Below are 26785 nucleotides of genomic sequence, written 5' to 3' on the forward strand. Positions count from 1 at the left end.
TAAAAATTTTGTTGAGGCTACCAACATTTGCAAATAACGCTCAGATGGGTGTCTTTCTTCCAGATCTAGTTGGAAGAGCTGAAAACATTACTACTTCCTTCTGTTTGTTGTCAGCTAGGAGCTGGAGTAATCAGTCACAGGTCAGCTGGAGGAGTCAGTCATGGGAGCATTCCCTAACGCACTTCAGTGCAAAGTCAGCCAGGTTACTCAAACCACCATGACACCATGTTACACTAAGGCAGATGACTTTGCACTAAAGTGGATGCAAAGCTCTCCAGTGAGCCATTTTGCCAGCTCTGCTTTTAAGGAACTTAGCAGTTTAAACCAGTCTTTACAAACGGAGTGCTTTTCTATACCCTGGGCAAATCCCTTTCCATTCTATTAGAATTCAGTCAGAGTGGAAGGATAGATGCTTACTTTTTTTAATGAAAATGCATGCTGCTTTTCTACACAATTTCAAAAGGGGCTTTGCCTTGAATCCTGGGATGCAAACAGTTCATTTGGAGGGCTAGGTTCAAATCAGTTAAAAGCAAAGATGATTGAAAATGGATTATTGCATCATGAGTGTGAGTGCTCACAGTCGCTTGGGACCAGGTTTCTCATGAGGGATGTTTTTTATAAATGAGCATTTGTCAGGATATGCTATTAGAAGATTAATAACAAATGAAATTATGAAAGCACTGCACTGAACAACTGCAAGGTTTTCTGCTAGCAGAGCTTCAATGTGCTTTATGCTATTAGTATTCAGATAGGCATGAGAGATAGGCACTCACAATAGAATGTTTATATTTCGTTCTGGAACTGCTTTTCTTGGCTTTCCCATTGTTAAGAGTTTTCCAAGCAGGTGTTAGTGAATCACCATTAGACATCAGGATAGTGAACATCCCCAAGATGTTCACAATTTCCATCTGCTGGATTGTGTTTTCAGCACCAATATCCTAGTCGCATCTATTTCCCATCCCCTCTAGGACTCATTTTCTCCTTGAGTCACTGCAACTTTTCTTTTGTTGTGGGCATAAGAGTAGCTCATACTGCTTAACACAGTATACTTCGCCACGTTCAAAAACATCTTTGCATGAGTGTTGAACAAATGCTGAATTTGTGTTCCAGCTCTTTGGGTTGCTATACTGCTCTCTGCAGACATAATCCCAATGTGGAAAATATACCAGCAGCCAACAAATGAAAAACCATCCTGCATTAGTATAGTGTTGAGGTTACACTGTTAAAGTCATGAAATGCTGACATTAAAGGGTCCCTGAGGATATACTTTTGCTACTGAGGTGCACATTACATCATTATTTTTATTCCTGTTTAGGATATATAAGTAACCTAATCAAATATTCTCTGTTTCAAAGCATCAGACATCAAAATATCTTTACTCAATCAGGGATTCCCAAATTACTTAGTAGACCACCAGCTGTCTGGAAGGTCTGTGTGGTTATCCTCAGCTGTGATTTTATTTATTAATGAAAACATTTATGAACTTGCCAGATAGGCAAATGTGAATGTTGAGAATTATTCATTGGTTCAAGAGTTTGGGACCCACTGTGGTATAGCATATCAGATCTGTGAAATAAATTGCATGTTGCCTTTGTTATAAACTTGACTCTTGCATTTCTCATTTTTTGAGAACTGCAGCTGCTCAGCTAAGTTTGTAGTTGTTTGCCTTTTTTGTGTTCATACAAATGTTTGTGTTTGTGTGTATATAAATGCATGATTCTCCTTCTTATACAGGAGGATATACCTTTCTATACCTTTGAACATGAATTTGATAGGTTTATATGCAACCATACTGGGAATGAATGCACTGGTCATAGCTGATGTGTTTTTCATGGGTATTTGGTGTCCTAATTAATTAGGACTGGGTCGGTAACTGCTTTTCAATTTGGTAGTCAAAGCAAGAGTGAAAAAAATTCGTTGTGGGCCAGGGTGAAGCTGAGATAGTTTGGATTTTAATCCATTCAAAAATCTTTGTTTATTTTTAAAAAGTAAAACCAAAGAGCATGCTTTTGCATCTTTGCATCCATATTTTGGTGCTTAGGCCATAGTTACCTGCTTCAGCAGAATCTTGAATCAGGGTTAATCACTGCCAAAGCAAGATTTCTAACCAGAGACCTAGAGGATTTGTTCTGTGGGAGGGTTTTCTTGTCCCTTCTGTGGAAGCAGTTTTGCTTTGTACAAAGTGCTTAACAGTGTGTTGAGCTGCAGTGGTGTGCAGCCTGCTAGCTGGAGTTCACCCCGGGAGGTGACAAGTATTGCTTCTGTCCCTATTCTACCAGTTATTTATACAGAGTGGAGTTTCCCCTGCTCCAGGTACAATTCTGCAAGTCCACTGGAGACAGGGGGAGCTCTGAGCCTTCTAGCTTTCAAAGGTGAGAATGGTACCAAAACCATTTCCTCATCCTCGCAGAGCAATGCCTGGACTATCCCTATCTTGTTTCTCCAAAAATGGCCCAAGGGGAATTTAGCAATGGAGCCAAAACTATAATCTCTTTTATTAATGCTATAATACTTGCACTGCAAGGCCATTTGACACATTGTTCCTGAAGCAGAGCTGAGCAAGTTCCAAAAGAATAACCGGTGAATGTGAACAGTGCAGAGCTAGAAGTCAGAAGCTCCTCTGCACTTAATTTAACAGTTTCTTGTAGCTTTTTACAACAACATATGCATTTTAATGAGTTCTATATAGAGAAAAAAAAGGCATTGATTTACTGTTTTAAATACTGGCATCTATATATTTTTGTTCTTATCTTAGGTAAAAAGTTCTGCTTTTTTACTACATTTGGGAACTGGTTCAGTAGACTGATTTTTACTGATTTTTTTCCATTTCAAGCAAAAAATAGAACCAGGTGCTGACTGTTTTGTTTTTTTTTTTTAAGTGAAATAATGTGTTAAATGCTGGGGTCTTTACTGTATTCAGGACTGTATAGTTTTATCTTTGAAATATGTGATACGGAAATTTGATTACAGAAAGTTGCAATATCTGGCTTTGGACTGGCTAGCACAGAAATTTGATTCTGCAAAGCTTTTAAGCATGGTAATGTGGGCAGGCTGAAATAATCCCTGGCTGAAAAAAGCTCCCTCTCTTTCTTCCCCCCCTGCCCCCCCCCCCCCCGCTCCCTTTTTCTCTCTCCCTCCCTCCCTCCCTCCTTCCTGTCTATGCATATCAAAGGCACAGTTGGTGGCAATGTTTGGGTAATGCAGCCAGTGTACAAAAGTAACTAATTAGTAATAGAAGCTCCATGATTTTCTCCCGATCTGGAAATCTCACTGTTCTTTTGCTACTGACACATAATTTCTGTATCTGTCTGTTAATAGCTTCTGATACTAACTGTACATTGGCCGGGTAATCATTGCTGTGATTTCGGTTAACTCCTTCTGAAAATGAGAGCCAAATGGCTATTTATTATTGTAACTGCAATCTCTTGAATGACTTCTACCTCTTCTTAAAGGAGTATAAGGTTTACCAGCCACAGCTGGATCCTTTTCAGCACTTAAAGATATACTTGAAAGAACCAAACATAGTTTCATGTGAAAAACAGTAGCTTGCAAACACAGAATAAACTGTTGTACATTGTGCTGAATAGCTATTCACTGTGTAGCTGAAATGCATGCGCTGATATTGGTTTCACTCTATAGCTTACATTTCATTTGACTCATTTAAGAATGTAAAAATATTGCATTCATTCAGCACCAACAACTTGTTTGTCTAGTGTCTTTCATACAAATTCTGGGCTCAAAAACTCTATACAGAGTTTAAAAATACACAGTGGAAGAAATAATAGGAGAGGAAGAGAGAAATTCAAAAGAGTGACAAAGGCACTGGAGTGTTTTTAAATGATTCATTCAATATTGCCAACCCCACAGCTTTAAAATAAAGCATCAAACCCCCCCAAAACAAAGACATTTTTTAAAAATAGCAAATCTTAAGTTCTTGTCATTTGCCTGCTAGCATTTTAGTGTTTAGCATTCACAGTTCCAAACATTTTTGTGAAACTACAATCAACTTTCTTTTAATTCCTTTTTAAATTGAAAGCTGAACAAGGAGTTTCATGGGAAACACCAAATACCCTGAACCTTGTGACCAGCACATGAAGATTGGCAGATTCAATAAGCCAAGTATTTAGGCTTGATTTTCTTGCCTTGGAAATATGTATCAGTAGTAACTGCACTAAAGTCAATAGAGGTCTTCCACTGAAAAATGTGGAAATCCTAGGTTAGTATCAAGGTGATCAGCCAGGTCTGCTGTCTTTATAGTGCTGCTAAATGTAATAGGATTTTATTCAACAAGACCTTTAACCCAGAAAATTTCTAAAACAAAATTTCTACAAAGGTTAAGTGTGGATCTCCACTATTTGTCCTTGCAAAGCTGGGGATGTGTTTTGATTCCCATTTTGATTTGCATAAGATAACATAAAACACAAATGAAAAACTGAACGCTTCAAGTTCACCAACAGCCAAAGATTTCCTCCTCCTAGCAAAGGTGTTGCAATCATATGTGTCCTCCTCCTGTGATGTCTTGCCCAAGACTGTAAAGGCAGGTGTTCTCCTGCCAGTGTGTGTGCTCAGCTCTTACCAGTGACGACAGAAGCCAGCGGGAAACATAAAGACCAGCCAGGTCACAAAGGAAAAGGAGTGTGCTCTGAATTGCTTTGAAAGCTGAATTGCTAGCTAGGGTTGTATAAGGATATAGGGCCTTTCAGATGACGACTTCTGCCCTTCAGCAGTATGAGCAGAGTAACTGGAGTAGGGCTACTTAGGCTTAGCTGTGGTAAAAGCTAGTATCCCAACATAAATGTAACCTCTAACTTTCCCATGAAGAAACCAATCATTATGAAATTTGATTGAATTTGAAACTTGTTACATCTTTTTCTTAGAGAAGTATTTTCCTCAAAAATGTAGTAATGAAATTTCAAAAGAAGCACATCTGGATGAAGCTGCTTTTTTTTTTTTTTTTTTTTGCCTGTGAGTAGCTGGTTTCTGCTTCATTCTCAGCTGGTGATTTTTCTGTGGTTTAAGCCAGCTACTGGGCTGGCTATTATTTATACCTGTCCAGCTGCATTGGCACTAGCCAGAGTTACCTACTGACTTACATGAGCACATAAGCACATTTTAAATATTCCATGCAAGTCTAAATAAACATAGAAGCTTTTCAACAAGCCATTGTGTGACTGAGCCCCGTCTGCAGCTATTACAGGTACTCTGTGTCATGGAGTCTATTGCACAAACTGATGACACTCCATCTTGAAACTAGTTGGACTTCTTCTGCAGATGCATATTATTCCTTTAGGGAGGACACTACACCATGTCTCAGCTCTGATGATTTGCTCCTCCTAACTTTCAGCTGACATGCATCTATGGCCTGTTCTTACACATCTATTTTTGCAACAATGTGTGCTCTAGGGCAAATATTTCCTCACTATTCGTGACATGTACCCTTCTTTATACATTATGGAAAGTAATTCACTTCCCTTCTGCAAGATTAAACCAGCCAAGCACTTTTAGTCATTTAAAATCTGTTATCCATCCCCCACATCCTCCTGCTAATATTCTCCATACCAGTTTCAGCCTGTACTAATCTTTCTTGAACATTGGTGACCAAAGTGGTATGCAATATTTCAAGTGAGGTTTCACCAGTGCCTTGTGCAATAGTATTAATATTTCCATTTCTACAGAGAAATATAACTACATCCATTGCTAATTGCATCAGAGACCCATCAACTAATTTACCCTCAATTCTCTTATTTCTAACTGAAGAAATTCTGTCTTACCACAAAAAGTCTTGTTGTAAGTCTCTCAGGGCAGAACTTCTTACAGCACACTATTAAATTTCATTTCATTTCTATTACTCTAGTTCATAACATCACCCAGTTCTTCCTCCTAAAACATTAGCAAGTTCTCCATCTGTACTCAAAACTTGAGGATTTGTAGAAGATAGCTATCAATACAATCTCTTTTACTATTAATTTTTGAAGTTATTTTTGACTACATACCTCACATTTTTTGTCCATACTCTTCCTTTTTAGACCCTTAAGTTGGTCACATTCCTGTCATGGTATTTAAGAAAGGGATAATATCCATGGCATCTTCAGAGATAAACAGAGAAACAGGTCTGATGTTATTGCTGCTTGTATGATTCAAACTGGTAACTAGGAAAAGTGTAGTAGAGGTACAGCAGGCCAACCTTTGGCTCAAGTCTTTCCCTTTAAGATACCCACAGCTGCTGCCAAAACCTCTGTTTGGCAACTAATGGATGTCTTCTCCAGTCCAGCACTAGAGATGCACCATCAGGAGATTTGGGAGGATGTTGCTACCTTCCTATTGATTAGTCTCTTATTTCTTTGTCCAGTGACACAAGTAGTTCAGAAATGTCATACACGTCACTAAGGTGGCTGGTTCTGGATTCTACTTCTGGCAGAAACTTATATCTGATGCTTTAGATAAAAAAAACAATCCCACTATAGTGTAATTGTCTAAGTTGTTCAATGCTAGAGCAGGAGAAGAAAACCCTGCCTAGTCTCAGCTCTCAGCTAGGCAGCCTCCTTGCATCTTAAACGATGATAATACTGAACCCTTATTTAATCCTCATGTAGTCTGCATTACTAGATATGTAACTTAATTCCACTTATATGAATCTCTGCTAAATAATAAATGAGACACCCCCTTATTCTTCAGACCACACTTAACCACACATAATGCTCTCTGTGAAACTGGAAAGGACGATCAATCTCTATCACAGATTAACAAAGGCCATCAGTCCTTGCTAACAGTAACGTTACTGCTAGAGAGAGGTTGGAAGAAAATATCCTTGCTCTATAACAGTGGAACAAGGTCCCCTCAGCAGAACTCTGCCAATGAACTACTGCTTGAAACACTGAAGTGCTTAAGGTTTTGACACTTTCATTTTAAGACTCCATAACCAATCCAATTAGATTCAAAATATTTGTGGGGGAACATACTTTATATTATTCCATTTCACTTCCTGTTTTTTCAAACCATCTCCTCTAGCTTAACAAGTGACACAGGATGCAAGAATGCCAGTTTTGTACTGGGAGTTTCGATTAAACATTTAGACTTTCTTAGGAAGTGGGCCACAGAGATATAACTTCAACTTCTGAAAGATGAACCTCACATTCGTATAGGCCAGTATAAGTCCAGGAGTAAACAGAGTCTGTTTGTCCCCAATTTTACTTTGATCTCGTCCTTGATCACTGGCAGATGAGTTACCTTGAGTAAGAGACATACTTCAGTGGCAGTACTATATAGGAGCCAGTGCTACTCAGTGCCTGTTTTGTTGAATACCATAATCATTGGTTTAATGAGTGTATTGAGACAGTCAATGGCTTTTTTGTTTGTTCACTTTATTACCAGGGTCTTTTCACCTTATTCACTTGATGTTTGATGACTATGTATTGTACCTGCTAGAATCACTCCATTGTCAGGAGAGAGCTAATGAGCTAATGAGGGCAATGAAAGGAGAAGGAAGCACAGGTGAGTTTGTTCTTTTATTCATCTTTTGTCATTTTATTCCACTGGATTCACTCTTTTCTACATAAGGGCACTTCCTTATCCTCAACTATCTCAGAGAGGCCTACCCAGGAGCAAAATGTTGTTTTCAGTTCCATCATGATTTGAAATGAGTCATTTGTGAGAGTAGCCTCCCTGGTTAATACATTCTGAAAGAGGCCTAACTGCTTCATGATGTAATTCCAGATGTTTAGAACACCATCCCTAAGCACACACTTGGTATTTTAGAAAGAGATTTTTGTACTGAACCTTYTACACCTTAATCTGACTAAACCACAGTTGCATTTTAGTGGACCCAGTTTTGATTCTTGATTCTCTTATGCTAGTTTCACACTAAATAAATCCACTGATATCAGTGGATTTGTACCACTCTAAATAAGAGGAAGAGATGGAAGAAGTGAGCAAAGACAAAAATGAAAGCTATCATTTCTGATACACTAATGCTCTGAGTACAAGTACAGAAACAGATTTGCAGTCCTGCTCCATTCACTCTGCACTGACTTGCCAGAGAGCAGGAGCGAGCAGAGATTGCCTTTAGTCTCTCTGCTCAGGGCTCCCCCTTGTAATGAGGAGTCCTCAGTGATCTTCCTTCTCTGCATCTCCTGTTAGTTTTGGCAAGTTAAATCCCTCTATGAGCTTTGGAAAGCTCTACTCTTCATTTTAGCTGTGACTTAATTTGCCTCCCTGGAGATTTATGGGAAGAGAACATTCCAGTGATTAGGGTACTCTCTTCTGGTTGTTGAAAGACCTGGTTTTAATTACTTGTCCTGCTATGGCCTTTTGGTTTTTTGACAAACAAGTTGCTTGTCCCTGCACACTTGCCACATAGCTTTAGGAGCCTAGAACTATGCAGAGCGTGAGCCTCTGTAGTGAGTGAGGAGAGGCAGTTACCACCATCAGCCGCTGGAATCCCCTCGAGATTCCTGTTTCTTTCCAATGTCTCTAGAAGGAGTAGGAGTGCCTGACTCAGACTAGACTCTTAATTTTAGGTACCTAAATTATACAGGAGGTATATAAGCCTTAAGCGCTTTGTGCATCAGTTTCCTATGTGTAAAACAAGAAAAATAGCACTTTCTTTTAAGAGGTCTTATGAGGAGACACTGAAGATTATTATAGTTTGCATGTTATAGAAGTCCTTTTTTTTCAAAGATTTATGTGATTCCTGCTATGCATTTACAGAAATACACTGTACAGAACTTACTACTTGCATAATTTTTTTTGAGTTTCACAGTGTTCCTTGAATCCACCTTAAACTATGTTTTTTGGTGACTTCTCTCTCAACTTGCAGCAGAAATACGAGAAGAAATCATTCTGAGTGAACCAGCTCCTCCAACTCCCTCCCCAGTGCCATTCTCCCCAGCTAAATCTGCCACCTCAGTGGAAGTGCCCTCTGCCCCCTCGCCTGTCAACAATCAGTCCCCGGAGTATGGTGGCTTAGCAACTACAACAGGTAGGCAGGCTAACAGCAGCTGGATCTGGTATTCCTTCATCAAAAGATGACTTTTCCTTTCAGCTACCTGTAATCGGGCCTGAGAACAATATGTGCTGGTTTTCAAAAGATGAGGAGCCTTCTCAAACTGAAATCTGTTTAAAGTATTAATTATACTTTTTCACTCTATCCAGACATAGTGTCCAGTGTAACAGGAAAAGGAACTGATGTCTGGACTCCAAAGGCCTAACAGTAGATTCTGGACCTTGGCATACCAGAATCTCTTCAGTTGTTGAGGACTTCAGAGAAGCAGGGCTGTCACTTTATTTTTAAATGGTTTTAAAAATCAGTTCAATTGTCCATATATCTAGCAATGCACTGAAAGAATTATTTATAGATATAGCACTTTTCAGCATCTTGAATGACTTTAATATGGACTCAGTCTCTCTGGAAAATTTTATGTACTTTATGGAAATGGACTGGGTATTTTAAGGTTTAGTGAGGTTTTCAAAGTGCTGAACCACTTAGTTCCCAGTGGGTAAAATGGGAATTGGACATTTTTCAACATGTTTGAGACCCAAATACATTTAAATATCTGTGCAAGTTTCTCTTGCAAATGTTTACATGTTGATAACTTTCATCTTTCAATGCTAGAGATTAGGAAATGGATGTCTGAAGCCTGTTTTCAGTTACATACTCTATTATGGTAACTCATGAGCTTGTAGTCTGACAGGCCACATAAAAGTCCTGATTAATAAACTTGTGCATAAAGATACTCAGTTTGCAGCTAGGATTATCTGAACAGTAAGCACAAAAGCATGCACCCAAGTAGCTTGTTGTTTGGGCAACTCTGTTCCGTACCCTAATGTAAAAGTCAGTCATCACCTTTTGAATATGGGCAGGAGCTTCTGTCTGTATGATCAAAAGGCTGTATTTTCTTAACTCATGGGAAAAAAAAGCAGAAATGTAAATGACTTTTAGAAGGCAACCAGGCACTGGAATTCTAGCTTTACTGCTCCTCAGTGAAATGGGTGTGTAATCAGAATGTGGAAACTATCGCTCTTGTGACGTACTAGAAAAGTTACAAAACCTTCTTGAACGAATGTCAGAAAGTGATGATTTACCACACTGGATAATTTGGCAGTGGCCAGAGGACAAATAAATCTTTCTGACAAATGTTTTTCATGTTTTCAAAGGCGCCACAGGGAAGCACGAGGCATAGTTGTGGTGGAAAGAGATTTAAGAACATTTGTTCTTACATTGAAACTCAAAGTTTTTTCACTATTGGAGACTATACTATATTTAGGAGGGAAATAGGATGATATTACCCCCTGAACAGTTAGACAAGAGCTATGTGATTCCTAGACATGGGAGGTGAGCTTACGACTTTGTCTTTCAAACAATGACTGGAGGTGGTGTATATCTTTGAGTCTTGAAATGTTGATTTTGTGAATAACTTGCTCTGTAGACATTGTGGCCAGATGGGATTGTTGTAATTTTATAGCCAGAACTTACGCATGATGCAGAACTCTACCCAGAAGTAAAAGACTGAAAAGTAGCTAACTGTGTGCTGTCTGTAGAGAGCCTACTGTGTGGCATAGACAAAAATGGAGACTTAAAGGACTTCTGTTTAGGCTGGAGAGACTGTAAACCTATCTGATTATGGTAACTATTCACCCAAAAGTTATTCCATATTTAAGTAATAGACTGTTTGTCAGCTATCTGAGCTCCCACCTTCAGCATGCTTTACTTAAGTACCTGACTTAGGTAACTGCCTGGCTCTTAGGTATAACTCCTGATTCCTAGCAGTAATACAAGGGAATGGACTCACACAAACATTACAGATGTAGTTTCTTTTTGTTCTCATGTTGTGTCTTATTTTATTATACTCTGTTTTATTCTCTCTCTCTCTCTCTCTCTCTCTCTTTCCCTCTAAGTTTTTTGTCCTGCCAAGGCCAAGGTCTGCTAGTGTGAAGTCTCAAGCTAGAAATGGATCATTTGGGACAATGGTTGAACAACCTGCTCCTTCAGTACAGGCAGTAGAACTTGTCAAAGTTGTTCCCAGAGTAGAGCTTTTTAGGCAAGAAAGTAATTTCTGATTATTTTAGTTTTCTGCTTTTACCAATGTCTCATTTTCAGGTTGTTTCAGAAACCTCTGTTTGACTGAATGAGATTTTACTTTTACCATCTGGTGCAGTCTCATTTTTGCTAATATGAAAATCATTTTTGTCTACTACAAGCCAAATTTGTCAATGCCAAGCAGTGGTCTGGTTAACAGTAAATACAAGTATGTGAACTTTTCCGTGTCTTAGTTTGATCAATTAAGCATACCTCCATTTCCCACATTCATCATGTAGATGAGCTGATCACCTTTTTAGTTTGCTACCCACTACACCATGGAATGCAGGATTCATTTGCATAAAGTAATATCAAATAACAACCATGCTTACAAGTATACAACAAGTATCCAGCTTTCATATAACCAAGTCATAGGTAACAGCTGTATTTTAAAATAGAAGTGCTGAAGATATGCTATAAGTAATCAAACTACTCCATATACAGATTTAGAGAATTAATATTTTGAAAATATTTTGAAAAAATTAAAATGGAAAAATTGAACAGGTCTTTCAAAGAGAATGATGCGTAAAACTAAATAAAAGGTATATGTGAATAGTATTCTAGATTTATTTTATATTAGGCCTTACTTGTTCCTGTTCTGAGCATCTGTTATTCTGGAGAGATATATTTAAGTGCCACTATTGATTTTCTTAAACATCTTTTATGAGGTAAATGTCAGAATCTGAAAATGCTTTGCAAAACTTGAAAATTAAACCCATTGGTTACCACTAGCTCTTAGTTCCTTAATTTAAGGCATTGTTAAGTCTTTTTTCCTTGTGGCATTAGCAATAAAAGTTAACTATTAACTTGCATTTTAACCTTTTTGCTTTCACTCAATGGTCAGCACAAAACCAGCAAATTAAACTGTTGCAATTGCATGACACCAACCAAAGAAAGCTAAATCCTATATATAATGTTCTAATTTAGAACATCTGGCATACCTCAGCTAACATTTTATTTAAATCTTTCTGTTAAGTTACTAGACGGATAATTAGTCTCAATCCTTTCCAAATCACAAAGACCAGATTAATGATTGTTCAAACTGCAACAATATTGTAATAAAAGTGATAGTATGCCCGACTATGCTTTTCCTCTCTGCTCCTCCTGAAACTGTGATTACTCATTTGCTAATGCAGTGTTTTTCAGACAACCTGAAATGAACTCTGAATTGTAAGTAGCTCCTAATGCATTAGCAAATTAATTTTGCAGTTTACTATTTAGTTTCAAGAAATGTATGTCTGAATTAAGTCCTAAGATCAACAATGGTCACTTAAAGACAATATTTTTCCAGATCTGGGATAGGTATTAAAGTTCTGGGATTCTGACATGGGAGATGCTTGCGTAGAGCTACCATCTCTCCTGATATTTGTGTTTGCAAATACAGAATGGTTGAAGGGTTGAGGTTGGAAGGGACCTCTGGAGATCATCATACAATGACATTCTGTTTTTTCCTTAAAGCTCCAGCTCTTGGACTCACGTGGATGTATGAGAACATCAGCTCTTGTTAAAGAATGAGCTTATTTCTCATAGCTGCAGGATGTAAAAATCAACAGTTCCAACTTCAAAAGGCAATCCTCCCATTCTCAGTGGAAGGTTTTGTTTTTTTTCCAAACCTGGTTTTTAAGCTAATCTCTTTGTCATGCAGGGGAAGAATTTACTCCTGCATAAAGCAAATATAAAACCCAGCATTGTGAAGTAGCTTTTCATTCTTTTTTGCTTTGGTGTACATGATGACACCAGTGGCATGTCAACAGCAAATCAAGCTATCAGGGACTGTTCAAAGTTGTAAGTACTATATGCACTATATGCTATATGCACTAAGACAGCCTGTGTTCAGGGTATATGGATGGCCCTTGGTACAATCCATAGTTCTGTGAATGGCATTCCCTTTCACTTTTGGTTTTGCTATGCATTTATGCATTGGGCCTCTTACAAGTCAGATGGCCTCTTGGTTAATATCCTCAAAATCAAATTTATCTTTAAAAGAAAAAAAAAAGGAATGATAATAAATGAACTTCCCTGTTTAATCAAACCCTGCATGTTCAGAACACAAAGCAGAGCAAAATATTGCTCAACCACTATTGTTTCTGCTTATTTCAGAAAGCAGTTCAGTTGGGTTCAGTCATATCTAAAAGAGACTTCCTCTCACAGAGTTCAATTCTGCAGCCAGCTGAGGAAATCAATTGTATAGGGCTGGACATAGGCAGATTTTTAAAAGATAACTATCAAAATCTACAACCCTTCAAACGTATCTCATTCCTCCTTTTCCACTCACCACAATGTAGGCAGTGTCCTGACTGACCTGATATGTATATATATACACACCCACCTAGCCTCTAAATCTGTTATCTTCTTCCATCCTCCTCCTTTCTCTCTGTGACTGGGTCACTCTGAAAATAACAGCATCCCTTCCACAAAGGGAAAGAGAAAAGAGACAGCTATAGACTCCCAAGAACATCCTGACAAGAAAAATCTTTGAACAGCATCCTGTCTCTCAGTAATTCCAGAGTAAAGCCCAACATACATTTGTTTCTAATCCCCCCCCCCCCCCCCAAAAAAAGGAAGTATTTCCTAGAGCAGCTGTGTGAGGTACTTTCTGGTAGAGAAAATGATGTTTCTGGGACAATTCTTGGTTAGCAGAGCTAAGTAAAGACATTCACAACTCTTCCAGTGCAAAACCTCTTCTCTGTATTTGTCTTTCAGAGTTGTCTGGACAAGCACACAGCATGTCACACTCTAAACAATTTTTTTAAATTGAACAGGTGTGTCTGCCATTTAGACTTTAATGCCAAAAGTGACCAAGTCCAAGGAGCCTGACCTCCCACAGGGAACACAGGAAACAACTTGCTGTCATGGACTGATTCATTTTCCTCAGGCTGAGATAAGATCCCAACTATTTTTCAAAAAAAAGAGGCTGTGACAATGGCTTGGGGCCAGTCAGATTAATCATATTTGCTAAAATGCCATAGAATAAAGGATCCTTTGGCTTTGTTATTACTGATTATTGTTAGAGCTAGCGAGGTCATATGCTTTTTAACTCAATGGCCATAGTAAGTGCTGGAAAAGAATAAATTCAGGTCAAAGCAAAACTTTTGTCTTATGGTGAATTTAAAAAGTGAAAAAAACTAACATTACCTAAAATAAATATTTGATTTTTTACCATCTTTTTTCTTCTTTTCTTTCTTTTCTCTTTGTTTTTCCTTTTGAATTAAAGTCTGTTTTAAAACAAAGTTACAAATTTTCTTTTGGAAAACACCACTAGGAAAATATGCTGACCTTCTGAAATAGAAATGCTGTGGACTAGTTTGTGATATTTTCAGAATAGTTCTTCTTTTGTTTTCAAATGAAACTATTTGCTGACTGCATAAGTAGTTTTGGCCCCTTCCCCTGAAAATGTATTTTCCACCAAAGGTAGGCTTCCTTAAACACTTTTCCTCAACTCAAGGAATGACTGCTTATAGCCACAGCAGCACTGATGTATTAGCTCAAATGAATATGTCTCCTCTTTGATCTCAGAGATCTCAGTGGTCCTCTGCAATGGGAGGAGATGAAAGACAGAAAATTCAGGAGTCAGTAATGGAAAATGCAGACATGTGAAAACAGGCCTAGCACAAATATTTTTGGACATTGCACATGCAAGGAAGTCTCTGCTGTAAGATCACCAAATCACAGCCTGCTGGAGTATTTCAGGCTGGGCTTACCTTGTGAAGCTCAGAAGGCTTAATTCAGACCCAGAATTGAGCATTTCCCACTTCAAAGAATAATTTGTCTGATTTTGCTGAAAAAAATCATACATACCTGAGGAAAATTATGCACATCTGAGGTAGCCTTTTCATTCCCCAAAGCCATGGAGTGGACACTGACCTGGTAATACAATCACTTCCCTCTCTGAATTAGGCCCTTCCATACTACAGGAAGTCCTAGAATCCATACCGAAAAAAAGAGTCACCTCCTGCAATTCCTTTTAGCTAGTGAAAAAGAGTCAAGAGTGCCCGGAGACCCCGAAACTAGTGTTCTCATTGGGTTAAATTCAGTGTTCTGGTCCTCATTTGCAGGGTAATCTCAGCCAGTATGGTCATGACCTCCAGCAAGAGCTGTGTTATACTGCAACAATGGATCTGTCAGCCTCCTGAGTGAAAGGGGTGTGGGCAAAGGACAAAGGTTTCTCAGCAGCTGGCTCATGAGTCTGGCCTTCCTGCCTGGAAGGGATCAGGATGATTAAAAAACTCAGCACCTTCCAAGCAAAATGCACAGCCCACTTCTTTGCTCTGCTCTTCCCACAAATGCACGCCATGAAAAAATAAATTAAATCCAGTCCCTGCCGCCTAGAAAGAAGAAAGAAACATTATTTACAGAAGAAAAGGGCTAGACTATTTCTGTGTATGTGTTTTTTATAATTTGGGGAGCTACCACAGTGTTCCCACTATGCAGGTCAGTACTTCATTGGGTGGAATAGATGAAAACTGTAAGGGTGCAAGAAATTTATTGCACAAGATGCATCTGTTTCTAGTCCTTCATGGTTCTGATCATACTTCCTGCTTCACTCCAGGCTTGATCAGCCTGAGAACTAAACAGGCCAGCAGCCCACTCAATGTGAGAAAGGCTTCAGGGTTTGGTGCATAATGCCTAAGACATATTAACAGTGCTATTCCTCCATTTGTAAGCCCTATCCCAGCTTTTCTAAAAGATGATAGCCTCAAATTACAGTATCACACTGAAGGTTCACAGTCTGAGATATTCCAGAAGCACCTCTTATCTTTGGATCTCTGGGCACTCCAGCTGATCTATTTGTATTTTTATTAATGCCTTAGACATGAGTGTTTTGTTCACTCCGATTGATGCTGTTTCCATTATTAGTGCCTATTAGGTTGCTTTTCTACAACCATCTCAAGGTATAGCCCTTCCATGGATGACAGCTCATCATCTGTTTTCCCTCAATGCTTGTTTGTCTACAGGGGCTATGCAGTCCTACACGTGGTCACTCACCTACACCGTGACAACAGCTGCTGGGTCACCTGCAGAAAATTCCCAACAGTTGCCCTGCATGAGAAGTCCACATGTACCATCATCATCTGTCACACACCGGATACCTGTTTATCCTCACAGAGAAGAGCACGGGTAAGTCACTTTCTAGTCTCTTGCTTTCTTGTGTTTTTGGATAAACCTAAACTTAGGGGTTTTTCGGAAGGGCAATGAAATCTGTTTCTTGATGCAGTAGGTCTGTACTGCAAAGTATAGTTATTCTTTTGCTGTTGTAATTGTTGTATGATTATATTATGTCTCAGTTTTATAAATTCCTTTAATTCCTGTTTAAAAGCACAGTATGCCCAGAGAATATTTTCTAAAAGAGATGGCTTCAATAGATTTCTTTCTGTCTCTGATTCCTGTTTTCCTGTGCCATGTTCCATCCCAAAAGCCAGATGTGTCCAAAGAACTACCATCCTATACCGTGACTATTGTTAGTTCTGCTAATCAAAAATGTCCAAAGTTTAGAAAATAGCCACATTTTCACCATAATATTCTAATCCCTTCCCCGTCATCAAAAAATTTATTAGCTCTCTCAATTAAAATAATTATAATAGAAATTTATTTAGCACTGTTTGATCTTGGAATACTTCAGAAACTCAAAGCGTCACAGTGTTCTTTTTACCAAGCAACACTTTTTATGTGCCATCCTCATTTGAGAGAATGTTTATCTCATAGATATCCATAATTACAGAGAAACCATGACAAAATAATCCACAGGCACATAGCAACATTAGCAGATGTCCGGATGCTGACATGAAGCAAGAGAGTCAAAGTCTTCACTGAATTCCTTAGACTCATTGCACACCCGCTGCCTGTGCAGAAAGTGCTTTGCCAGCATGGAAGATTGCATACTGCTTGGAAGGGTAACAGTAGATTAATTTGAACGCTGCATCTCCTTCCCTCTTGGATGTAGGCAGGTTTGGATTTCTATCCGAATGTCGCTGCTAAGGAAACCTGGATGTGAGAGATACAGAGTATCTCTGCTGTTAGGAGTATGTCTGCTTTTTGGAGACAAAAATAGGGCAGCGGGAATGTTCTGGAGCTAACAAGATATAAGAATTGGAACAGACCACGGTAGGGCAGTGCATATATGTATAAATATATGTATATATACACACATGAGAATTTATTGCTACTACAGTTGTCCTTTGCCTCAAGTAGGTGATTTAAAGAAACTTTTATTTGGGTGAATTGACTTTTCTAAAAGGCAACAAAGACTTTTATAATCTGACTTCTTTGCTATTTGGCTTTATGTTTGACACATCACCAGAAACAGTCTGGTGATGCTTCTGAATGATTCAGTGACATCTGCCTTCTTGTCTGGAATTAACTTTGTAAAATCATACAGATAGAGACTCTCTGTTAATCTGCATTTACATGGCATCTAGCACAAAGATTTCCCGGTCTCATTTGCCCTTTACGTGCTACTATAAAATATTTTTTGGATTATTACAGTATGAGCCTATTTTGAGATCTACAGAAAAAACAGCATATTTATATTTCAGTTTTTGTATGATTTGAGTCTAATGTGACACGGTAATGGAGACATGTTCTTGGAGAAATGTCTATAGAGAAATCCAGTGACCTCCCCCACAGTGTTTTGAAGTGCAAAACTCATTAAACAGATCTTTTGGAAGGTACAGTCACAGATTCAAGACAGAGCTTGTTTAAAAACATTAAAGGACCATATATTCAGAGAGGAAAAGAAAAATAAGAGACCTTGCATGCAAGATTCAAACAGAAGGCTGCCCTGAAAGAAAGAAATAAAAAGAGAAGATCACAGTCTGTACAAAGATTTCCAGGTTTCTGGAGAAGAATAAATGACTTAGAAGTAGAGTGAGCAGCTGTCATAGCCCCAAAGACTGAGCCTCACTCCCATGCCGAGGGCCCAGCAGAGACCCTAAGCAGCCTTCAGGGCATGAGCCGTTCCCCAGCTGTAGGTTAAATCCACGCCAAATGCAGATTCTTAGCCACCCAGCATACCTGAAAGTTTTCTGACAGCACTTCTACTGGGCTTCCTACCAATCTTGCATGCTAAAGATGATCCTCTATGAAATACAAATGCTCCAGAGTATCCTGAGATAGAGGGAGAATGCCTAAAAGTTTGAAGCACTTTATACCACTGTATTCCACAATGTGGAAGATCTGAGGCCTTGGAACAATATAAAACCCTAGTAGAGCAGAAGAGAGATAAATACAGACTGTTGGCTTGGTATATAAAGGTATTTTATTTGTCCTTGGGGCCACTTACATAAAGTAAAATGCAAGCTTAATGATAAAAACTGTTCCCTGTAAAATAAAAACTGATTAAGGCCTAATGCATCTGTAACAAAAATGAAGAAAGGGCTACATGATCTATTCCCTGTCATGAAAACAAGCCTGACAGCTAGCAATACTAGTCTAGATTTGTGAAACTGGGGAAGACCACAAGGTTCATAAACCACTCTAACTCACTCTAATAAATCTCCTTCTAAATCCACAGTAGTAGTCTGCACACATATGTGGGATCATGACTGTAAACAGAAGATTCGCAGTATTAAAAGTCAGCTGTGGTTTTGCTTTGATGAAATTTAGAGGACATTTCCTAACTAGCCCATTTGAGTTTGTAGAAAAATAGGTAAATGATTGTTCTTTGTTATATGTCCTTCTATTAGACATATGTCTCCTCTTTGAGCCTAAAATACATGAGTTCTAAAATTATTTCCTTCTGCTTCCAAGATGAGAAAGAATTGGTTGGACTTTCTAAAGGCTTGGTGAAATACTGGAAAACTCAACCACATACATTGGCCATATATTGGTAGACAAATACCCAGTAGCAAAACCAAAAGATATCCTTCAAGTATGCCAGGTGAAGTGTGGTGAATATACCAATGGCACCTACGAGGACACACAAAAAAATAACAATACAGAAACTGCTTGCTTCTTTCCTATGTGCCACACAGATAAGAGTGTTATCAGCACTGAAAACCTGACAGTTGTCGTCTCCTCAGGAGGATGTTGACATTATTTATTACCAACTCTTGAAGTATATTCATAAAATGGTAGAATAATTTAGGTTGTAAGGGACCTCAGGAGGTCATCTAGTACAACTCATGCTCAATGCAGGGTCAGCTTAGATCAGGGCTGTGTCCAGTCAAGTTTTGAATATCTCCAAAGATGGAAATTCCCCAGCCTCTCTGTATAACTTGTTCCAGTATTTGCCCACCGTCATGGTGAAAAAGGTGTCCTTACATCTAATTGAAATTTCCCTTGTTCCAGCCTCATGTCCGTTGCCTGTCATCCTATCATTGTACACCTCTGAGAACAGTCTGACTGCATCTGCTCTGTACTGTCCTGTTGGATAGCTGTAGATCATCCATTAGCCTCTCTTACAGCTGAACAAGCCCCGTTCTCTCAGCTTCTCCTTGTGCATCATGTGCTCCAGCCCCCTGTCTTGATGGCCCTCCACTGGACTCCAGTATGTCAATGTCCTTGGAGTGGAGAGCCCAAAACTGGACTCAGTGCTTCAGATGTAGTGTCATAAATACCAAATAGAGACAATAATCACTTTCTTAGACCTACTGTCTACGCTTCTGCTAATACAGCCCAGTATGTAGTTGGTCTTCGTTGCTGCAGGGGCACACTGGTGACTCATGATCAATATTTTGTCCACCAGAACTCCCAGGTTATTTTCAGCACAGCTGCTTTCTCTCCAATTGGTGCCCAACCTGTACCTCTGTCAGAGTTTTGCCATCTCACATGCAGGACTTTGCATTATTCCCTGCATCATCATCAGACCATTCTTTCAGAATCACAGCTAAAGTAACTGCCAGTTCTCAGACTTCCGCAAAGACACCCCATTTGTGCATTATCCCCTTCACTCAATGACTCTAGCTGTAGTTCAGCAGTCACTGTAAGACATGGTACTTGGCAGAAATCTTTTTTATTGGATTTTTCAGGGGTACTTTCTTCTTAGTTTGAGAGAAGTAGGGTTCCTCAGCCAAGCACTTTCAGGTAAACAGGAAAATTGTGTGTCTTCCTGTGGCTCTGTTTTGGCAGGGATTGTTATTTTAGTTGTTATCATTTTATATTTTTAATATACATTTTAAGATATACATTGTCATGAATTAGTGTTAGGAAGGTAAGGTCAGTAAAGCAGAATGTGGTGAAATCTGTGATTGCCTGTCTTTCTGGGAAGAATACATGAAACAGTCTGGAACTAGTCCTGAAAGACAGCTGTATCTTCCGCACAAATGATTTTTGCTCTTATTTGCAGAAAGCTTGATTGTACCAGAGGAGCAGGGCTGTTTTCATCCTGTATTTTAGGTACTCTTTCAAATAACGAAGCCTCTGACATGAGCATCTGGAATGTAAACATTGAATCTTGAACTTGATTCTGTATCAGATGAAAGACCAGTATAGAAACAGGCAATTGGCCAGGGGCAGTAGCCTATACGTGCAAATAAAAGGAAACAGCACTATTGGAGTTTATTAATCCTTATAGCTCCATGATCAAGTGAGTTAAAATGCTTTATTTTGTCAATAAAAAAAAAAGTGGTGAATGTTTGAATAAAGAAGACTAGATCGATAGTTTCTAGAACAGGACAGAGCATCTTTGATGACTAGAGAAAGCATGAAGTGCAGACATGGCTTCTCAGAGCATGCCTTTAGCTGGGAATCCAAGGGCACTCATGGACTACTGTGGGGACTAGATAGGTGAGCATCCTCATCAACCAGAGAAGGCTACACTGTGAAATGATGTCAGGTGTATGCAGACTGCCAAAAACATGTTGAGGATCTTCTCTACCAATCTATTGTATTGAAGGGATTAAAACACAAGATGTCTGCCTACCACAAACAGTGTGTGGCACCTTCCTGACATAGCTCCTCCCCTCTGCCCCATCTTCCACAGAGAGCCTGTCAAAGTCATATCATGTGAACCAGCTGTTTGTGGTGGATTATGGAAACCACTCTTTTTTTTACAGTTAAACCCATGTGAATATAAGAATGAGGGCTCAGTGTTGAACAATGAAGAGGGACATAGGACCTGAGATCCTGAAAAATTTTTTTAAAGAGAGTGTTCTGCTCTCATTTTGAAGCTGCCTGGTTTGTCTAGTGTAAGATGTCACAAGGTATCTCCAGAACACCAATGTAGCATCAAAAGAATAACAGAAGAGTGTTTAAACTCTACCTGGTGTAAAAATGACATTGACCTTTCCAGAAAAAGGTAATTGTCTTCCCTCTCTCACAATGAATGGATTATCTTGGTTTTTTGTTTTTCATGGTTTATATTTCACTTCTATCTAGCCTATTTTAAGAGTCTTTAAACTTCTGTGCTAAATTAGCATCTAGTGTTCACATGGCTACGCAGAAATGGGGAGATTGCAAAAAGTGTCCATTCATCTTCTGCTGGTGAATGACTCAAATAAGGGTGGCCCACAAACATTGACCCTGCAGTTTCTTATAGCTAAGGAGGCTGCTCCCTCCTTTACCCCTTGCTGTCCCAAGACAAGGCGTTGAGATAAAAAAGAAAGCAGACAGCGTCTCCAGTCTCAAACCCCACTCTATTCTGGGGTCAGCTGTGCAAGAGGTGTATATTGTGTGTTTCAGATGCAAATGAATACATCTGTCCCTCCCAAAAGAGGAACATATGACTCCAGTGCAAGCAGAGAGCTGAACCCCATAGCACTGTTCTTTAAGTCAGATCTTACCATACTTCCTCAGCCTGGATGGCAGTTTACTAGGAATATGGTAATAAAATAACAGTAAAAGTGAAAAAATACTGTATCTTCAGAAACTGCACAGATGAGCCTGCAATTTAAAGCTAGTCACGGAAACATACTGAGTCTCTCTATTTGTTCTTGTGCTGAAAACTTGATTTCACTAAGTGGCATCTGCTTGCCAGCTGAGCTGGGAAATATCTTTTAGAAAAGGTTATTTAAAGTATCATTCTCCAATGCAAAAAAGTGCAACTATATGTCTCATGAACATTACAGAACTATGAGCGGGAATGCAATTATTATGCATACTAAGCACTGTTTTTTAATGAATTTTAGATACACAGGAAGTTACAACTATGGCAGCTATAGCAACCAGCATCCCCACCCAATGCAGAGTCAGTATCCATCTTTACCACATGATACAGCTATATCTGGACCACTTCACTACTCAGCTTACCACAGAAGCTCTTCACAGGTAAGTTGACGATACTTGCTGTAACAATTGAAAAAAAAGGATGCGTTTGGAAATTTCTCATCGGCGTATACACTGTTAGAATCAGCTCTAGTCATGGATAGACCCCACTTTTTTCTTTTCAGCCTTTTTGTTGTTGCCTAATATTTCCCAGATAACTTTCATTCTAGCTGGAGATTCTCTTTACAGAAGTAGCTTTAGCTTCTGAATTTGAGCATTAAACTCTAAAATCCAGCAATTATCTGGATCACAAAAAGTATTTCTGTGTTAAGCAGTAGCTGAAACAAAGATGAATATAAATAGCTAGGTGTTGGAACAGGAACAGATTCCTAACAAGAAATAAAAGTGTTTTCATATAGTTGAAAGAGGATGCAGAGGCCATAGTGAATTCTTCCGGGGCCATTGGTTTTGAGAATACAGATGGTTAGGAACTTGCCAAAAAATGTGATTTCTGCATTTAGTTTGAATAACTTTGGGATGTCAATACATAAAATGTTCTGTTCAACCTGTATGCTGTAGCCTCTTTCTATATGTTAAGGAGTTATGTCCATTTTCAGGACTGTTCCAGTTTACACAACTGAGCCAGTAGGAATCAGCACAGATTAAGCATGAAGATAATGTTTGGCAACAGCACCAAAATGGTGCGACTACAGGAGAGCTTTAGTGGATTATGCAGCTGGTGCTTCCCCAGTGTAGAGGGCTGCTCTCTGGGGCCTCTGCTGGGAAATTTGCAGGATGTCGATACAGACAGGAGGTGATGGCATTGGGGTATTCCACACACATGGGCCCTGTTATGCTTCATCTACTGGAAACTGATGCAAGTATGTTAAGGACCAACATGCTTACGCTAGTCCTGGATTGGAACAGTTTCCTGGCAGATATGGAGACATGAATTTGATAGTGCTTTGGACTAGAACACATGAAACCTGCATCTCATTCTGGTCTCTGGCATCAGCCTGCCAAGTGATCTCAGAGAAATCATTTCTCCTTTCTATACCTCATTTTCCTTAGCTATAAAATGAGAATAATGATATTGATCTCCTTTTTAAAGTTTTTTAAGATCTGCTTAGGAAAGTTGTCCTGTACAAACCCAGTATGTTCATTCGGACCTGCTCAACAGTGGCTCTGTAGCCTATGGAAAGAACCAGTCTATAACTTGTCACCCATTCATGTAGCACCTGATCCATCACACAGGCTACATGAGGTAGTCTTTGCATCTAATATATCTTCAATAGGAACAGTGACCTAGGAATAGGAATCAGTGTTGAAGTACAGTATCATATGATAGGTTTGTATATATCAGGTTTTCACTACAGGCCACAGCCTGTGTTCTCAAGTTTTATTCCAGAATGCTTCACTTTCTGACTTAAAATTGGCTCACCAATTTTCCTTACTCTCTGTTATCATTTACTGCAGAAAACTCACATAACTGCTGGTTCTGAAATGAATCTAAAGCCATGAATCTGTATGTAAAAAAGACGATTAGGTGGTTACTGTTTAGAAATGTTAGCACCTGCTCAAGAAGTTTTTTTCTATCCTCTGACAACTGTCTGCCACACAAAAAAGACAGCACAAGTTAAACAAAAAGTAAATAAAGCAAATAAAGATGAATACATTAGGAGTTTACTCATGTCCTGGTTAACATGTCGTATAGAAATAGTAACATATATTAAAATCATGCAAATATTTTGCAAACGGTAGTAGATTGTCTGTACATGTGCAGATGTCAGATCTTCTTTTCCTCTCTCACTAGTGCTTGAACTGTCTTGGGCACACATGAGGAATAGCTATGCCTTAATGGTGACATTTGAGAGCAAACTGATTCATCTTGTGTTTAGCATGTTCTTTCTCATACTGTTTGTAAATTGACAGGATCTTACAGCAGGATGTGGCTAACAAAACCCTATTAATGTGCTCATTCTGTATTTAAAGGATCTATGAACTGAAACCCTGCTTTCAAAAATAATGTAGAAGTCTTAAAGGATTTTAATATTTCTTTTTCTGACATTGTTTTTAAAATTAAGTAGGCTTCTGTAAAATTCCTGCCCTGATGATAAGTGCTTTTTTAATTACTTCTAACCAACAAAAGCCTACTGGCCTGCAAAGCCTAATAAGATGTTAGGGAATTACACTTTTTCTAATAGACTTTCTAAGAGGAACATGGTGCAAGGAATCTCAGCAGGACTCATGACCTTTCAAAATCAAAGTTAGGGGGGCCAAATTTGCAATGGATGTAAACAGCCATCACTATATTGAAATTAGTGGAGATGCAATGTGTATTGCTGTGGTAATATAATCAGTCAAGAATAGGAGGTGTTGACCAACGGCTCTCTTCAAAAGAACTCTTTGTTAGAGTCTACATTCAGTCCAAATATAGAAGCCTGGCTCAGCTTTAGCTAATATTCTGTCTTGCTCTCTAGGGTAGTGTCTACAGATTAACTCCTAAGAAGAAATGTGCATGTGGAGTAAATTCTCATTTACAAACACGGAATTGGAGATAGCCCTTGTCCCAGACAGGTCTGAGTCAAAACAGACAAGATGTAATAGAGATGATTTTTAGGCTGCAGCCATAGATTACTGTTTTGGTCTGGAAGGTCACCATGTCCATCCAAATTCTTTTTGCAGAAGAAAACAAAATACTCCAGCTTTTATCAGTTCAGTTATTGTGAGGCTATTATCCAGCTCAGAGCAGGGAAATGTTCCTGAAGAAAAACAGAGGTGTGTTTGAATTTTTCTTTTTTAGTAGAGCTTTAAGATGGGTCATTTCACAGACATGATTTACAGACCATCAACAAAAAGAGTGAAATTGGCACAATGGGGATGGAGAGAGTAACTTTTGTTTGCATGGAAGGAGGAGAACTGAACTGCTGGGAATGGGAAGGGAATAGGTGATCCTTTAAATTGTATTGGCCAACATGTAGCACATTGTTCCCAATCTCACACACAAGCAGAGTCATACGATGGTTGATTGTGTTAATTTTGGGAGGTCTGCTATGGTTTTGTCATTGGAGCCCTTACAGAGGGCTGTGCTGGGGATGGAGTCGCTCACCTCTAATTCTTGTACTACATACAGCTCTTGAACAGCGCAGACGGGGGTCCCAAGCCAGGCGCATAGCACCTGAGCAGCATCAGGGCTGTGTTAGTGAGAGGCTGCTGGACAATTTGAATCCCCTGGTGTTAGAGGAAGTGAGACAGCAGCAGTTGCTGATGCTGATGCCAATGGGCACCATGCATCACAGCAGCATGCCCACTCATGCTCCATCCCATAACAGGTTGGTGAAAGCCCTTGGGGATATTGTTATCTCCCTGCTTGGAGATAGTGTAGACTATTAATAAATGTTTCACTATGAAGAGTAACCAGAGCAAACTGCAGCAGTACATATTTCTGTATCTTAATATATCTGCATGTCATATGAATGTGCATCAGTGTACATGCAATACTGTAAATGGTAAACATATGGTACTGTAATACATGGCTGTAGTGAATAATACTGTAGGTCCATCTAGCTGGGTTCTAACTCTGACAATGACCACAAACAAATGTATGAAGGAAAATTATTAGAAATAGCGCAGGTAGAGAGTGGGCCTTTCATAGCCGCCTGGTGTTTGGCAAGAGCTGATCTAGGGACATCCGGAGCAAGAAGCAGCAGCTGGACTGTCATGTTTTGTAACCACCACTCTCCATAACTCTGGTCTGTCTGTGTTTGAGCTTTTTTGTACTTTTAGACTCCTTAAGGATGGGTTGCATGAAAAATATATTTTCCTGTTAATTTTAAACCTGCTATCTTGTAGTTGCATTGGGAGCCCTTTGTCTTTTGGGCAATGAGGAACAGGGAATACTCATTCCCTATTCATCTGCTCAAGGGCATTTGAGGTTTTATAGTCTCTGTCATTCCTCCTATCTCCTTCCTGTCATCTCTCTTCCAGACTAAAGAGTTATCATCTGCTTAGTTTCTCCTCTGATGGACGCTGTTTCACACGGGGATTACCTAAGGGCAGTATGTGCCCTGCAAGGCAGATGTAGCCTGTGGTGCATGCTGGCATCCTGTTCTCTCAGTTGTCCTGAGCGGGAACCTGCTGGAGCTGCAGCTCCCTTCCAGCCTTTCCATGCAAACCTGATCTAAGAAGAGGAGGTAGGGACACAGAGTCAGGAAGCTGCAGGGTCAGCCATTTAGACCTGGGAAGCCCTCCTAGATCCCACACTACCCACAGATCCTTCTTACCTTTCTTTTATCTTTTCTTCCTTTGCCCTTCCAAGATGGATTGACCACCTCTGTGTAGAATATCCTTGATGGGGGTACTTAACAGCAGTGGCATAACAGTGTTTCCCATTTTGTTCTTTCAGATGCAGTCCCCACCTTAAAGTCAAGCACCTGTTTGCTGATTTTAAGCTATCTCCTGTTGTGTTCAGTAGCATAGCTGGGGTCAGCTTTTCCTTAACTGGGACTCTGTCCTTGAAAAGCATGAGTCAGCTTCTGAGACTGGAAGTAGCACAGTCGTATCAGCAAGTGC

At 39.3% G+C, this 26785-nt stretch overlaps 1 protein-coding gene across 1 annotated transcript in view; it reads left to right on the top strand.

Annotated features, from left to right (window-relative positions):
- The window catches only part of RFX4 (regulatory factor X4), a 98588-nt gene that overhangs the window by 66192 nt on the left and 5611 nt on the right, over positions 1-26785 (top strand). Inside the window, exons 14-17 of the mRNA XM_026056842.1 lie at positions 7372-7491; positions 8816-8977; positions 16030-16192; positions 22138-22276. Of these exons, the coding sequence (XP_025912627.1) occupies positions 7372-7491; positions 8816-8977; positions 16030-16192; positions 22138-22276 (584 nt within the window). The remainder of the gene's footprint in view (positions 1-7371; positions 7492-8815; positions 8978-16029; positions 16193-22137; positions 22277-26785) is intronic.

The sequence above is a fragment of the Apteryx rowi genome, unplaced genomic scaffold (genome assembly GCF_003343035.1).
Source record: "Apteryx rowi isolate R43461 unplaced genomic scaffold, aptRow1 scaffold_133, whole genome shotgun sequence".
Classification (NCBI taxonomy): Eukaryota; Metazoa; Chordata; class Aves; order Apterygiformes; family Apterygidae; genus Apteryx; species Apteryx rowi.